Raw genomic sequence first — 17,214 nt, 5'->3', positions numbered from 1 at the left:
GTAGGGTTGAATAGAGAGCCTTGTCCTTCTCTACAGTATACGGGGGTCTAGTGCTAAGGTTTATTAGTGCTTGCTATGAGTTTTGAGCAAGTGCTGGGATGAGAAGTGAATGGTTTCAGTGCTTAAGTTAAAAGTTTGTCTAGTTCCAATGGAAAAATTGAAAAATGCTCCCATGCCCTGATTCTTTCTGTCCTTAAATTGATAACACAGTACCACTGATTCATTTCAGATTACATCATTTCTTTCTGGCTCCCAGGCTAACAAAAACTCAGAGGTTAATAGCTCATTTGATCTTGGAGCTGGTTAGGAAGCCAGAGCAATAAAAGAAATTATGCATGTAAATTCTAGCCATTAACTCTGGCCTCAAAACAATAAGCAGAATGCCTCCCTCTAGACATCTTGGCTCCGAGTTTTAGATCAATGAATTTCACAATGCCTGTTCAACATCCAATACAGTCTTTTCACATTTAAGAGCACAAGCCTGTGGCTTATATTAATATTTACAAATGACAGAATTATCTACAAAATTCTGTCTGGCTAGGCTGGCAGCCTTCACCTATCTTCACAGAGTCTGCTACTATATTTTGCTGTAGAGGAATGTATACAGTCTGAAGGATTACTCAATATCCCCTTCTGAATCAGGGAGGTCAGAGAGTGCCTGAGAAGCTTGAGAAAGAAGGACTAAAACATATCTGGTCATACCAGTCTGGTAATTAGCATGAAAAGCCAGAGTGGCAGCAGTATGTACTTTGTTGTCTAAACGTTCCAATAGCTCTACTGTCTTTGTCTGAAAGAAGTAGTTTTGTAGATGGCAAAGTTTAGAAGGTTTGTCAGAAGAGAGACTACAGATGGATCATCAGAAGGACATTTTTACAAGAACTTGCAATCATCAGGCACCTTGTAAAATCTATCAGGTTCCTTTGGGGCTGGAAATTGTGAATCGGGCACCACAGAGGCTGCTGAAAAGGCATCTAAAAGGGCAACCAAGACCGGAGGTACAGCAGAAGGCTTGGGAGACTCCATCTGGAGGAGTACGTAACACCTCTTTTGAATATCAGAAACCTGAGAACAGTCCCATATAAAAAAATCCTTCATCTGAGAAACAGTGTCCCCAAAAAAAAGTTCTTCTAAGGGGGAGTCTGGACTAACAGAATCTTCCACCTCAGAACCATAATCCAAGAGGGAAGAGATTTGAGAAGAATAAGCCAAAGACCCCACCCTAGAATCAAAATCCTCTTCAGAGGACTCCTGCTCCCTCGGCCTCTTAAGGAAAGTAGACAACCAAGGAGGAGCTGGCAGAGAAACTCATTGAGAAGGCTCTAAGGACATTAAAGCACTAAACAATTCCTGGATACTACCTCGTTGTTCACATTGGGAATCTTTAGCAGCAGTGGAAATATGCCTTTTTTTTCTTCTGAGGAAAGTCTGCCCTAAAAACCCTAGGAGGTTCAAACCTTTGCCGACATTCATCCAATGTAGTAGGAATCTCCTCCCAAGCTAGGATTTGTAATATCCCTCTCAGTCCCTCAGAGATAATCAGCTAAGGTTTCCCTTCAACATCCGGAGTGGATGTGTGCAGAGCCTCTGAGGATGTGCAAGAAGTTGGATCCATGCCAGCCTCAAACAGGGTCATGGCACAGGAATCCATGACACCAACCGGGCAATCCACTGGGCTTTCACTAGCCTCAAGAGAGAGACGTCTGGGGGAGGTGGAACAGCAACCAAATCAGACCAGAGTTTTTTGGCCTTTTTCTTGGCAGTTGGCTGACCTTCGGGATGGAAATATTCCACCATAGTACCTTGCACCAACAATTTAAGACACTGGTTCTCTAGGTAAATGAACAAGGAGGATGACTACGTAGGGTCTTAGGGACAAACTCTTGGCAGACACAACATTGCATATGGTCATGAGAAGCACCCAAATGGAAGAGATACTGCTCGTGACTATCTTTATGGAGACTCTGCCTCCCACACTGACATTTTTTCTTTCTGGATGACATGTAAACCCACCAAAACAAAAGCAGAAATCAATAAGAAGAAATATTAATGGGGCACTTATCTGAAATACCAGCACAGAAGGAGAGCTCTGAACAATGATCAAAGATGGAGTTTGGACTGGCAGCAAAGATGTTCTGAGGTATGTACGTCCATATGTCACCTTAATGCCCTATGCCTTCAGTGGGACACACATGTGAGACATAAGATGTCATATAAATACCTAAGACTTTGGTAAACTGACCAGCCATTGGGCTATACTTGGCTGGGAATCCCATATGTATATAATACAGCAACAGTGATATGGAAGGACATCTAAGTGGACAGTTGCTATCAAGAGACCCAAATATTTTAGTAAAAGTGCTATTGAGACTGGGGTGCTGTAACAAGTTGAACTGCTATCTGAATGGACTGAAGTCTGTCTGAGGTGAGACTTGCTAATTTGTGAATTAGGTCCAGATGGCAACTTGTGATAGCTCCAAATAGCATTTTGCAGTGTTCATGGATATTCTGAAGGACAGAAGCAGCTGTAGTAAAACAATCCCTTGCTCAGATCACAGACTTCCAGTCATCCAGGCACAGGAATATCTTTTTTTTATCCCATATGGTCTAATTTGAGCTGCCACTGCTGTCATGCACTTGATAAACACCATAGGGTCTGTGGTGACATCAAATATCAAGCATCTCTGAACTGGTACTAACTGGTTCGTACTCTGAAGGGCAAGAACTTCCTGGATGCCTTGGCAATGTTTATGTGTAGACAAGCATCCATGAGATCCAATGAGCACATTTGGTCCCCTTCTTGAAGGCTTGAAGGATAGAGTGCACAATGACCATCCAAAACCTGTTTTCCTGCATGTACAAGTTCAGGCCCTTAGGTCTAGAATAGGGCAGAGGTCCCTTATCTTTCAGGGACTAATGAATCTAGAAAATCCTAGATTCTATACCATCTTATCGATGGTTTTATTGATGGCCCTGATACATTAAAGTGATCTTGTTTTAGTGCTTGTCTCCTTCCCAGAATCCATTTCAAATCCCCTTTATATTAGTCATGCAAGATATAAGTGATGATGTTTCCCTAGTCCATTATGATATAACGGCAACAGCGAGAGTCACAGGCATCTTACACACCTTATGCAGCACGACTGCTTACATTTTATTCCTGAATGAACATCATATACATTTCTCTCAGAGTCTGTTAAAAGCCATTTAGAGCAATTTTACAGCTCTAGCCAAAAAAAGTAGCTAAATTCCATACTTTTGTAAGGATTGTCATTTTGTAGTTCTGTGTTACGAGCATTGACAGACTCTCCTCACACTACTCCTGTAATCCAAGAGCTGTTAATAAACATTTCAAAGGACTTGTTCGACTACTAGTATCTGCAGCAGTAGGACATTTTTGTTGATGATATCTTGAATGTTGGAGAAATACACTTGCTATTTTTTGCTCAAAAGTTTTTGCAAGCACAATACAAAAAATACAACTACCTGTTCTTGAATTTTCCACTCCTGTTGCATTGCTAATCCCTTACTTAAAAGTGTAATCTTTGTGCATGATATTAGTAGTTGTGTGAGCAAGTCTTTCTATAAAACTATTGGAGTTAACAGAAAATACCATTTATAAGTGGAACCCAATACAAAATATGTAGTCCATTCCTAGGGTTGCCATCTTTTTTATATGCCCAAAGTGGGATGACTTTACCAACGCTTGATATGATATCATGGTTTGTCCTGCATAATCAAATTAAATATAATGTATGTATTTTTAATTTATTACCAAGACAAAAACTCTTATGTGCAATGTTGGTTGTTTAAACTGCTTTCTAAGACATAGGTTCATAGGTGTGTACTAGGCTAATGGTCCTGGAACCTTTCAAGCCTAGCCCATAGGATTACCCTGGCATTGGCCACCCGACCTTAGTTCCCAGTGCCTCTGTTGCGTAAAGCCACTGGAGTGATCCCTGGGATGAATTTTCTATTTTCCATCCATTCATCAAGATTTCTCTTGAAGAGGGCCAGTGAGGTGCACTGCTTGACATGTATGGGAAGTCTATTCCATAGCATGGGCAGTTTCTGGGTTATGAACCTGTCCCTCCAGCATGTTCTGTTGATTGTGATAATGAGGTTTAGGTCTCTGGAGTGTGTGGTGCCGAGGGATTTGGATTTCTTCAGATGTAGCATTTCTAACAGAGCTGGGTCAGACATGGCTTTGTAAATCAAGCAGAGAGCACCTCTAAGTAGGCGATATGAGACAGAGAATAGTTGGAGTTTTTTTAGTCTTAAATGTAGTATCAAAGACACATCAAAGATTTGTGTGATATTTACAGAAAAGGCTGAAAATATTTTTTATCTTGTAAAATATCAACACATTTACCATTTTTCAAGTGCCCCCCCCAACCAAGGACAGAGCTGCGCAAACTAGGACTTATCTGCAGAAAGACAGATAATTGGAAACCCTTTCTGTGAGGTGCAAAGCAAGAAAATTAAAAATACAAGCAGGTTTCTGGTACCTACATAAAACTGTAACCATACTGAACAGAGAAAAACAACCTAAGGATAGGGTTAAACTGTAAGAAAAGGTGGAGTTTTCATTTAGAAATCTGAGGAATATAACCATTATCTGTGGAACAGCAAAACCTGAAAGTGCAAATACGGGAAAGAAATACAAAGTCTGAAGTTGCATTACCTTGGTGCAGTCTCCCCAACACCATGGTGCAGTGATTCTGGAGTTGTACAGCAAGTGGCTCATAGCCACCCATGTGGTGGGAGGGGGCATTAATAGTATTACAGAGAGAATCAAAATCTGTTATGCTGCTTTGCATTGCACTTCATGTTTAGAAGCTATGGGAGTTGCTGTTATGGGACATATGCTTTTGACATGGAACCTTTATCCACATAGTTTTCACTTGTCTATTACTAATTATCAAAGGAAGTGGGGTATAGAAACTAGATGTACAGTGGTGGGAAGGTGGCTAAACTGCATGATTTAGTAAGTACCAATGTAATTCTGGACGTCAGAGAAAAGACTGACAGATTTTTATTTTGGAGGTTGGTTATGATTTCAGCAGCTTAAAACTGTAGACTAAGCAAGCCATAACGTGTTACCTGTTGGCACTACTACACGTCTAAATGGAAGCTAGACCTGCATAATTACTTTACACTGTTTTATATTATCCCTTAACTCTTCACAGCTTCATACTTTTCACAGATAGATTTTACCATGTTTTTTCTTTTAGTACCAAACTAATTAAAGATACATTTCAAATTCTGAAGATGTTCATGAGAACAAATCCTCTTTAAAAGTAGACTGCTTATGTATTACTTTTGTCCATCAGCACAGTAGACAAAAAGCATCGGACACTGCTTGTCCATAAAGGTCGAATGTACAAAACATTAATACATTTTCTGTCAGCTGGGTTTCTTACTTACAATGGTGCAGCACTATTTTACTAGTAAACCAGGTTTGGTTACTGTGCCTGGGAGATGGACAGGCTGAGGTGAAGAAAGAATGAGTAACAAATGCTTGAATCTTTCACTCTTGGAGATGGCACCAAATTAAGCAACTCACTGCTGACATCAATATTTCCAAAACCAACAGGGCAATCTCTGACCCAGCTTTAATGGAAATGCTGCATATTTACAAATCAAATGGCACATAGGTCACTCACTCAGAGGACCTTAAGCTGGTATGGGATATCAACAGAACTTGCTGGAGAGACAGATTTGTCTCACAGAGGTTACCCCACTTTTGGAACAAGCTTCCTATTCATGGTAAACAAAGCCCCTCGTTGGCCGTATTTAAGCGTAATTTGGATGATTGGATGAGTAACTGGAAATTCACCCCAGGGCTTCCACTAGTGTCCCTCTTGGACAGGGGCAACAGGTGCTGAGTTTAGTGTCTGCTTGAACCAGACACCCTTGGGAACATAGGTTGAACTTGGCTAGGCTTGTAAGGGCCCTGTGGCCGTTAGCCTAGTAACCTCCTATGATCCTAAGTGGCTTACTAACTATTGCATGGCATTTGCTGTCATTGATACTTGAAATGTAAGATGTGCAGCTTATGAGATTCAGTGTTACCTCACGTTGTTAATGATACAAATAAGAATCCATCCATCCTCAATTCTTTTTCCCATTTTTTTGCATGTGTCGGGGCGTGACTTCAATAGTGACAATCATCTAAGAATATTTCATATTTATGTAAATAACTCAGTAAGCTAGCAGTTGGAAAGGAATGTCTTGCTGTCAGGATCCTGTATGTCTATGATGTACAGTTTCCAATAAATAAAAAGTTGTTGAAAATACTGAACTTGTATACATTATATTATGGTAAGGAAGTAAAGACTGAAAGTGCTCATTATTATGACTGTAAAGAAGACTATTACTATAGTAACACTGCTATACTGCAATAGCATTTCATGTTCACAATATATTTATATCTGTTTGATTTATGGTTTTTAACATTATTTTTTTCAGGAAAGTTTTGGAAAGTTAGGATGTGTACAGGCTACAAGAATATTGGTGTGACATTCCATAGCTCAGAGCTGTTCATTAGTTAGAACAAGAGAGAATGGAAAATCATGCAAGTTTTTTCACTATCACACAAACCAAAGTAACACTTACCATTGATTTGGACAGGCTCGCCAGTTCATGTTAAGGCTCAAAATAGTATCAATTTCTTCTTTAGTTAGTTCAAAATCAAACACCTACAACCACAGGAGAGATGCAATACAACATTTTATTTATTTTGTTTCAGTAAGAAAAAAAATCACTGTGCTATAGTATATAGTACGATATAGTAGGATAAAGGTTTCAAGCTTATACATACAAAGATGTACAGATGTTTTCAGTGTTACAGATGTCAAAATGTAGTTCTTATGTAAAAGTCAAGGTAGACAAAGTTTGGCAGCTGTATGGCATATGAAGAGGGCATCTGGTAAACAACTGGGGCAATAAACACGGAGAAACCAATATACTTTCACATAAAATATGTATTTATGTTTGTTTACTGGGATCGTAGCTCTCAACTGTCATGATTTTCTCAGAATGTCCAGATTTTTGCATCCTATTTTTGGTCTGTTTTTCACAAAATGTGTGGTTTTCTGGCAAATCACTGAGGCTTGAAGTCAATAAATAATGACATGCATTTGACTTTCAGATTTCACATTCTTCAGAAAATGCATGCTAGCACAAATCCTATTATTCAATTAACTTTCTAAGTTAATAAGAACAACATTTAAAATCTGTCCCTATGTATGGCCCTTTGTCCTCCCATTATTTTAGGCTTTGTCCAGATTTCTTGCCCTAAGAGGTTGACAGGTAGGACCGGGGAAGGACACTGATTAAAATTTTTCAGTTCCTGGACATTCCAAATAAATGAGAATAAATACGGTGCACTTTTAATAGCTGCAGTGGACAAAACTAAAAAGGATACTTTCTTAAGTGAAAACAGAATAAGTATAAAATAATATCTCTTGTAGCTACAACTTACACATTTGTGCAGTCCTCAAATGTATAAGCGTGTAGTACCAGTCTATGACTCTTTTTTTTTTTTTTTTTTTACCTGAATCCCAACCCCCAACAAGATACGGTACAAGTAGCTGAACAGAGGAAGCCAAAAATTTGCCCAACAGCATACAAGTAGAGTTAGCAGCATGATCTAACCATAATATGCTGTTTCAACTTTCTCCGCAGACACTCTGATGTCAACAGAATGCACAACAGTAGTATTTAAAATACACAGAGCATGACATTCAAAGGAAAAAGTTAAAAAAGGTACAGTCTTGTCATCAACTTAATGTAATTGTAGTTCTCAGAGTGCAGTCACTGCTGTGGTCATAACTTCAGAGATGTCTGCTGCAGGCAGGGTCCACATTTGGCTAAAGTTTCAGAACTCATCCCCTTCCCCCTAAAATGACCTTACATCTTCCACCCTCTGGACACCTAAACATTGTAGGATAAAGGCAGGTGTATGGTTGGCTATATTCTGTTCCTTTTTTGCTCAACCCACAGAATCACAGAGACTAAGATAAGCTTGGATGCCTGCCTGGGAGAAAAAAAAAGTACTGCCAGAGACACTTCATGCACTAATGGTAAACCTATCAACATTAATTTGCCAGTGATTGGGGGGGAGCAGCTTACCTGGAAAGGAGAGAAAGACAAACAGCAAAATATAATGAAAAAGGGGACTAATTTGGACCCCCACCCTAATTCTGAACACCCTGGTAGTAAAAGAGGGGAAAGAGGGTGGAAAACTGGATAGGTTACACTCTACCATCTACAACATGATGATACAACTGTATTATGTTCTTCATGTAAGCTACTGCTGCAGCCGTAATTAAATGAAGTATTCCCAAAGCTTTCTTCTTGGATCCTTTGAGCATTTGCTGAATGAGAAAGGTAGCATATCCTTCAGGACTGCAGCAGCAATCCCTGCACTAGCTATGGACATAAAGTCTAGCCTGTAATGCTTGGAGAAAGTGTGGACAGATGACAAGGTGGGGATTTCCAGGATATCACTAGCTGAGACTCCCTCCAGAAAGCTACAGCAGTAGCTGTGCCCCTGAATGAGTGCAATCTTAACTCTCCAGGTAAATGCCAAGGAATTTGTAGCAAGAAAACAATGCAATAAGACATTCACTTGGGAATGATCTTCTTTGAGATACGTAAAATGCTACAAATAGCTGGTCAGTTTTTTCATCTATATGCCTTTGCTCTATCCATATAATACTTCAACTGACTAGGTATATTCAGGAAATGGTGTATTCCCTCCCTCTTGTTTTGTGTTTTTTGCAATGGCAACAGGAAACAAACGCCCAGGTTTTGAGCCACCTCTGACATGACCGTTGGCATAATGGAAAGATTGATGCACAAGGTAACCATCTCTGAGAGAAATACCAAAGAGTTCCTTGCAAATGAGGGCCTGCAACTGAGATCCTTCTCTCTGAGGTGACTGCCACTTAAATAGGGTCACCCAGGAAAAAAAAAAAACAAAAAACAAAACTATAACTATGGCAGCTGAACCTGCTGGCTCGATAAATAGTGTTAGTTTCTCTAGCATGAGACTCGGGTCCTACTGTGTTTAAACAGACTTCTTTGGGGGTTGAGGTGCAGAGCTCCTGCCCTTCTGAAGGTGAGGTGGGTTCAGAGATGGGCATACAACTATAGTAGATAGGTGGACCTTAATGGAAATATACGCTAAGTGTGTGTGGAACGACTGTGACAAATACTGCAGAACCCTTGATACTTCTTGCTTCACTAGGTATTGCGCCCAACCTTCCACACCACTGGGAAAATATTTTCCATTTTGCTGATATGATTTCATAATATTTGGTTTCATGGCCTCCCTCACTATAAAGCACACACCTTCAGACAATCATTGCCCAAATGGTAACAATGTTAAATATTCCAGGCCATCAGAGAGGTCTTCAGTTCCTGGTGCCCTCCTGTCTGTCAGTAGCACCACCTGCCTGGAGAAAATTATGGGATCTTACCTGGTCATCAAAACAAGAAGGATAAGAAATTAATTATATTAGGAATGCACAATGAATGTAGATATTGGGAGTACACTTACTGCTGTACTCCTCATGGACTGGGATAGCTACCCACATATAATCAGACTGGCTGGATTGACTTACAGAGCTCTACCTTCTCTGCAAAGCTTTGTCCAACTCCATTCCACTGCCAAATAATGATGATGGTGACAAAGGGGGTTATCTGCTGATCTTTCTTGCCCTGGCAAAGCCACTTGAAAAGACCTTGGCACCAAAGACTGGTGTACCATGACAGGGTAATTCCCCATGTCATAAGCCCACCCAATAGGCCTCTAATCATCTTCTCCAGGTAGTATGGCAACTTAAAAGAGGGAAGTGGGACTAGGTTAGTAATTAAGAGGGAAGATGGAAAGGATAAAATGGCAAGTAATCTCAACCCATTTTAAACAGAACAAACACAGACGTGGTAAAGTGGAGGGGAAACCTGGACTACAACGTGAATGTGGTTTAATATCTGCATTTATGGTAAGTTACTAACATAACTGCATTATGTTCATTGTAATACATACTGCTGCAGTCCTTACTTATCAAGAAGATTCCTGAAGAGTGAGCAGAAAAGAAAACAAGCTTTGCAGAGCAGCAGAAGCAAATCCATCCTTGGTTCTCCTGGTTGCCTCCCCCCAGGTCTATTGTTTAGAGAATATGTACAAAGAGGAGCAGGTGTCAACCTGAAGAACAGTTCATGTACAGAACCCACTAGGGAACACTGTAGTGGCTGCACTCACTGTGGTCAAATGGTCTCTCACCTGCCAAGGAGAGATTTACCATGAGCAGAATAAAGATAAGGATTGCACATTGCATTTCTTGAGGGACGAGCTTGCCTCCTACCTACCATATTTTCCTTTGCCAAGGAAAAAACAGCTGATCTGTTCTTCTGAACTCTTTGGTCCTGTGCAAGTAGAACCTCACCAGCCTGTGCAAACCAATGAGGGGTCATTTCTACTTTTTTTTGAGGGTTAGGAAAGAGCACTGAGAGGTAACTGGCTTGACTGAGTGCTAATCCTGTGATTTCTTTAGGCATAAAAGAGGAACTGGTATGCAGAGAATGCAGATGCCTTGTCCTGGTTGAATAAAAAAATAAACCTTAGTGCCTGTAGTTCAGAGATCTTCCAGACAGAGACAACAGCCACCAAGAACAGTGTCTTCCAGGATAAAAACTGTAGAGAAGGATATGCAGCAAACTCACTGTGATCTAGGGTTAACGTTTCCAATACATAATTAAGATTCCATGGTGCGGCAATCTCTTCCCTCTTCTAGGAGGTCCAGGGTGTATGGACCCCTTTTAGGATTTTCTTAAAGGAAGGCTTGGAATACAAGGGAGGATCTATAGGCAGACAGGTTGAGATAGCACAGGTATGCAATTTTAATAGTGTGTAATAAAGACCACTCAAAAGGTCCAACAGGTGGTTACTACTGCCACTGCTGTCTTAGTTGCATCTCAGTCTCTGGATAGAAACAAGAGGACAACCTTTTCCACTTTACTAGGTGTGACATCCCTGTGCTTACCTCCCATATAACTTTAGTATCTCCTCAGAATATATGCACCTAATTGGGATTAGTGAGAAACCATCCAAGCTGTCAGCCTTAAGAATTTTTAGACTGGGGAACAGTGGGGACCCTTTGTTTCATGACAGAAGGTCCACATGCTGAGGTAGCACTTTCCCCTTGCTAAGCTGTACAGGAGGAAAACCAGGGAGCCAGGAAGATTACCTTTGGCTTTTACTCTTTGACTTGAAGGAGCACCCTGTGGATAGAGGGTGCATCAGTAAAAGTGTAGAGAGACAGTCCTGTCCAATCCAGTAGAAAGCAACCATCTTCCAGGTGTCGAGTTGCTGCTCTGAAGCGGTTTTCTTAGTTGCCTGTCCAGAGCTGAAATAAACAAGTCTATTTTCTGAAATACCTCACACTTTGATCAGCTCTAGGAAGACACAACAGTTTAGAATCCATTAGTGAGCATCACATTTGACAGCTGCTCAGCCCATTTTCCAGATTAGAGCACTTTCCAGAAAGAGGATGCAGGCTGCTGCTGCAAGAGTCATTCCTACATCCTGTGCAAACTCCCAAGCTTGCATGGCAAGCCTGCATTGTAGGTGACAGTAAGTTCCTCCCCATTTGTTGATGTACCACAATACAGTAATATTGCTTGACATGAGCTGGAGGCCCCCCTTGCTTCCATATTTGGCTGAATGCTTTCAATGCTAAGAACCACTGCTTTTACATGGATATGTTTCTTCCTCATACTTTGACCCATATGCCCTGAATTTGTATTGTAGCCATATGGTCCATCAATGCTAGATATGAAGGCTCTGCTCTGACAGTAATACTGGACTGGTCTGGTTGGAATGTCAGCCAGAGGTTAAGACTGAATGGTTGTGTTCACCATCAGCCTCTTTACTTATGCATAAAAGATATGGATCGTTGTCACTAAAAGTTAAGAACGTTGACATTGCTGATTTATGAGGTAACTCTCTAACTTCTTTAGGTATAGCCGGGCCAAAGGCACCATAAGAAAGCATGATGCCATGTAGCCCAGGAAGAACTCTTCCTGTTGAAACTGCCTCTTAAAGAAGGACATTCTGAAAGTGAATAGTGGACACAACACTGTCCTCTGGGAGAAAATATCTTTGGAGGCTTGTATCCAGATGTATTACCAGGATGCAGAGATGGGACGAAAGCTGGACTTCTTCAAACTGATAAGCTCAGATTCCTGAAGAAATTAAGAGTAAAAACCAACTCTTTTACTATTCCCTACAAAGAATCCTCATGGATGAGGCAACTGTCCAGGTAAGGATACATATCAAAGCCCTCTGTCCTGCAGAAATCCACTACTGGAGCAAGGCACCCAGTAAAGTGTCTGGGGGTGCAGTACAAAAGCTAAAAGGCAAGGAAATGAACTAGCAATGACCCCCTACCACCACCACCACCACCACCACCAGCACATTGCAAAGGTGAGGAATTAAAAGTTCCATACTTACCATAACTTGGCATCTGTGTTGTCCATTTTCATTCTTCCTCACCACTGGGACTAGGATCCGATCCTCAGATCCAACTCTGCCGCACTATTTAACACTTTATTTATTTTTTTATTTTATTTATTTTTGTTTTTCGGAATGTCGTCCCTAGGGTTCCACAGAGCCTGTTTTCAGCGGAGGCCCGGGGAGAAATGCTCCAGATGCAAGCCTCATGCTCCTCCCTTTACCAATAACTCCCTAGGACATCCCCTACTCCTCAGATAGAGTTTGCTGCATTACTAGTCATTCACTCAACATCAACTAAATAGAAATCTTGGAAAACAAAATAAAACTGAATTTCTGTAGAGGCTCAAACCAGGAACGTAAGGGTTCCCACGTTATCTAGACAATCTTCCAGGAACTTTGGAAGGGGGATGCTTGGGGAGATGTGAGGAAGAATGAAAATGGACAACACGGATGCCAAGTTATGCAAGTACATACATTTTAAATCTGATGCTGTCCTTTTCATTCTTCCGTACCACTGCGTCAGAGTCCCCGGCTACGTAACTCGTGGGTGGCCTTCATGGAAGGATATACTGGAGCACTGCTAAATCAAAAGAAGCTCTGCTTCTACAAATAATGTCCAGTTTGTAATGCATGACAAAGGTATGCATAGTTGACCAACTGGCTGCCGCACAAATATCGTCACTTGAAGTTCTGGCAGAAGAAGCAGTTGAAGTTGACATGGCTCTAGCAGAATGGGCTCTTGGTGGGCGAGGTAAATCTAAACCTTTTTAGTAGTAAATCATTGAAATACAATCTGTAATACATTTAGCCACAGTGATCTTCAAAATTGCCTGACTTAGGCGATTAGAGGAAAAGGATATAAAGAGCTGATCAGATTTTCCATGTTGTTTTTTCTGTGAAGATAAAAACATAATTGTCGACGAACATCAAGAAGGTGAAACATATATTCACTTTTATTTAAAAAACTGGGAAAAAATGGAACTTCAATGGATTGGTTAAGACTGGAGTCAGTGGGTACCTTGGGCATAAAGGAAGGATTGGTCGCAAGGACACTCTATGGAAGATGATACAAGGAGGTTTTTCTGACCATGCCTGCATGTCGTGGACTAGAGCATCCTTCAGTGACTCCACTGAGGGGGATCAGAGTGAAGTACTCGCTACAGTTGTGGTTGAGGGGAGAGGCAAACAGCTTGCAGCAAGGCTGGACCCAATGGCTGCAAATCATGTTTGCTACTGACTGATTGAGGGACCACTCGTGAGGAGTCAGAAAGGACCTGCAGAGTCTGTCTGCCAATATGTTGGCTTTCCCCAGTATGTGTGTTGAAACCAGAAAGCGGTCTGAAGAGATCACCCATTCCCAGACCCTAATGGCCTCTCTGCACAACGGGTAAAAATGAGTTCCTCACTGCTTCTTGATGTAACAGACCACTGATATGCTGTCTGTATGGACAGCAACTGTCCCCAGAGGGAGAATGTCCTGAAAGGCTAGCAATGACAGGAGTACTGCTCTTATCTCTAGGATGTTGACATGTAACTTGGTCTCTAAAGGGGACCACATGCCTTGGACCAACTTCATGTGATGCCCTCACCACCCCAACTGGGAAGCATCCGTAGTCACTGTGGCTACTTGAGCAGGGAGAGAGAACAGCCTGCCCAACAGCAGGTCCTGTGACTGAATCCACCATTGGACATGACATCTGCAGATTGGAGTGAGCTTTATAGGCACAGAAAGAGGCTGATAAAGGATTGACCATTGAATTGCCAATGACCGTTGGAGTATCCGCATGACAAACCTGGCCAGAGGTACTAAAATGATAGTTGGTAACATTGACCCTAGTGGCTGTAACACCAACCATGCAGGAGAAGGCTGGGATAGTAAGTCTTGTACTTGGTTTCTTATAGACTTGATACAGTATGTTGGGAGAGAGAGAGAGCTCACTGTGTGTAGAGTATCCAGTGGAACTCCTATAAACTCCAGATTCTGCATTGGAGCTAGATTGGACTTTGCAAGATTTACTGTGATTCCCAAGGAGTTTGAGATGTGAAGTAAATAATCTCTGGCCTGAATCAGTTGATACCTGGTTGGGGCAGTAAAAAGCCTATTGTCTAAATATGGAAACACGTGGAATCCCCAGAGCCTCATCTGCGCTGCTATGACTGCCATGCATTTGGTGAACACCTGGGGGGCTGTGGTGAGTCCAAAGGGCAGCGCTCTGAACTGATAGTGAGTGGCTCCCAGCCGGAAGCGCAGAAATCTCCTGGAGCATCTGTCTATTTTTATGTGATAGCACACGTCCTGAAGATCTATGGAGCACATCCAATCGCCCTTGCGCAGAAGAGGCACGATGGAATGGACCATAACCATTCGGAACTTGTTCTTCTTAACATAAATATTTAGATTGCTTAGATCCAGGATTGGTTTTAGGTCCCCTGTTTTGTTTGGCAGCAAAAACAAGAGGGAGTAAGTTCTGAATCCTATGTGTTCGGTCAGGAACTTTTGGATGACCTTTGAAGCGGTTTTTGAACTTCTTGAGCTGTGAACTCCCTCTGACAAGGTGGAATGTTGGGGAGTTTCCTTTGTGGTCCTGGAGGTGGAACGGAAACAGGGTATAATGTGTAGCACCTGTGTTTTTGCAATACTTACCCAGACATCTGGGTGCAAAGAAAAATATTCCCCAACTACCTCCACAGAAGAACAGTCAGGCAGCCCTTCAGGAACGCTAACAGAGCTTGTTGGGAAAAGAATCCCTACAACCCAGGTTCTGCGGACCCCCTCTTCCTCTAGGGCAACATCTACCATTGAAACATCCTCCCCTGCCTCTAGAAGGGCAATCTCCCCATGAGTCCTAGAAAGATCCCTGAGATTTACAGAACCACATCTTACCACCTTGCCGATTTCTAGAAAAGGTACACCTGAGGGGTAGAAAATTTGATTCCAACAGCAGACAGAGTCTTTCCCTCCTGTTCGCTGTGGGTAAGCATATCTTTCACAGCTGGCCCAAACAAAGATGAGCCATCAAAGGGGGCATTAATTAAAGACGTCTTGAAGGGTTCCACGAAATTGCAGAGCCTCATCCAGGCATGATGCTGTATACGGCTATGCCTAAGCCGGCTGCTTGAGAAGTGCCTTCCACTGCATGGGAAATAAGACTCATCGATGAATTAGCTACAGAAGATAACAGTGGCCAGTTGTGGAGAAACTTTCTTAAGATCCTCTGCCGACATGGAGTCAGTGAGAGAGTTTGAGAGCTCTCTGAGCAAATCTCTCTGCAAATGGGTGAAATTGGCCAAGAAATTTAACGACCTCAGTGCGAAAGTAGCTGCGGCATAAACACGCTTCCCGAATCCATCTATCATTCTGGACTCCCTGTTCAGTGGATGGACAGTGGAGTCCTGCTGCTCTAGCTCCTTTTTTGTGGCTGCTGCCACACCCATGGCATCCACTGCAACTCTTTTGCTCCAGAACTGTCAGTCTGCAGGTGGGGACAAAAAATTATCAGGATGCTTACAAACAGGTTCAGTAGTGTCCAGCTCCAAGCCTGATGGGAGACAGGATTGATAAGCTCATCTGCTTGGGGGGGGGGGGTCACCCAAGATATAGATAGGCCAAGCCCCGAAGGCCTACAAGAAAGCAGTCTCCTTGGAGAAGGATTTTGGGATGACCATCCACCTCTTTGCCTCAGAATTTTCAAGATGTCCCCAAAGGAAACATTGTCAGGTGGGGATTGGGGGGATCTATCACCTTCCTCAAAGTCTGTGTCCTCCATGACAGACTCCATGGGGGAGTCTGTGCGTCTCCTTTTACACGTCCTTTTCCAAGGGACCTCCTCAGTGGTTTGGTCTGGGGAGGTGTCGGAAGAGGTGGGGAGTCCTTGTGGGAAGTGTGAATGGAAACCTTCTGGAACTGGCAGACTAGATGGAATAGAAAAGATGGGCTCAGAACTCAAGGTGTCGGAAGAGGTGGGGAATCCTTGCGGGAAGTGTGAGTGGAAACCTTCTGGAACTGGCTGACCAGAAGGAATAGAAAAGATGGGCTTAGAGCTCAAAGTCGATGAGGGGTGAGGGGTAGGAACTAAGATACGACAGGATAGTTCTCTAGACATAGAGAAAGCCTTTTCTACAACCTGGAAGGCTGACTGACCTGGAGAAACCTCTGTTCCCCCCACAGAGCTGAAGCAGTCGAGGTCAGCTCCAGATCTGCACTCCCTGGAGAGAATCAGGCCTGAGCTGTTTAGGACCAAGGCACCCAGGGGAAGGGACTGATCCAAACAAATCAAAGCCGAACCCTGTCCTTTGGACCCAGCACAGACCTCTCATATCAGAGACCTGCTCTGATCTGGAGATAAATAAACAGAATTAGTCAGGGCAACCATTGGATCCAAAGGAAGGGACATCCTCGGATCAGATGATGTACCCCTAGAAGATCTAGGATCCTTGGGCTCTGAAACTGTAGGTCAGATTGGAGAAGATGAGTGCTTTCTAGTAGCAGTGTTCACAAATCCGGTAGGGGACAGAGCTGGAATAACCCCCATCTGAACTTGAGCTGTAAGAAAAGTCTGCATCATTCTGTCCATATCAAATGCAGAATAGCTCCTGGAAGACCTAGATGAGGTCAAGGAGGGTGGTCTTGACGGTGTAGTGGGTGTCTGAAACCCACCTGGTGGCAGAGTGGGAGAAACTGCCTGTATAAT

At 42.4% G+C, this 17,214-nt stretch overlaps 1 protein-coding gene across 1 annotated transcript in view; it reads right to left on the bottom strand.

The window, feature by feature from the left end:
* Window positions 1-17,214, bottom strand: part of LOC122815717 (aldo-keto reductase family 1 member B1-like) — a 333,761-nt gene that overhangs the window by 38,138 nt on the left and 278,409 nt on the right. The window contains exon 9 of the mRNA XM_044088465.1: window positions 6,616-6,698. Coding sequence (XP_043944400.1) covers window positions 6,616-6,698 — 83 coding nt within the window. The remainder of the gene's footprint in view (window positions 1-6,615; window positions 6,699-17,214) is intronic.

Source organism: Protopterus annectens, chromosome 11.part0 (genome assembly GCF_019279795.1).
Source record: "Protopterus annectens isolate FY-2018-M chromosome 11.part0, PAN1.0, whole genome shotgun sequence".
Classification (NCBI taxonomy): Eukaryota; Metazoa; Chordata; order Ceratodontiformes; family Protopteridae; genus Protopterus; species Protopterus annectens.
The sequence above is the reverse complement of the archived record's forward strand: the minus strand, read 5'-3'. Positions and strand labels throughout refer to the sequence as shown.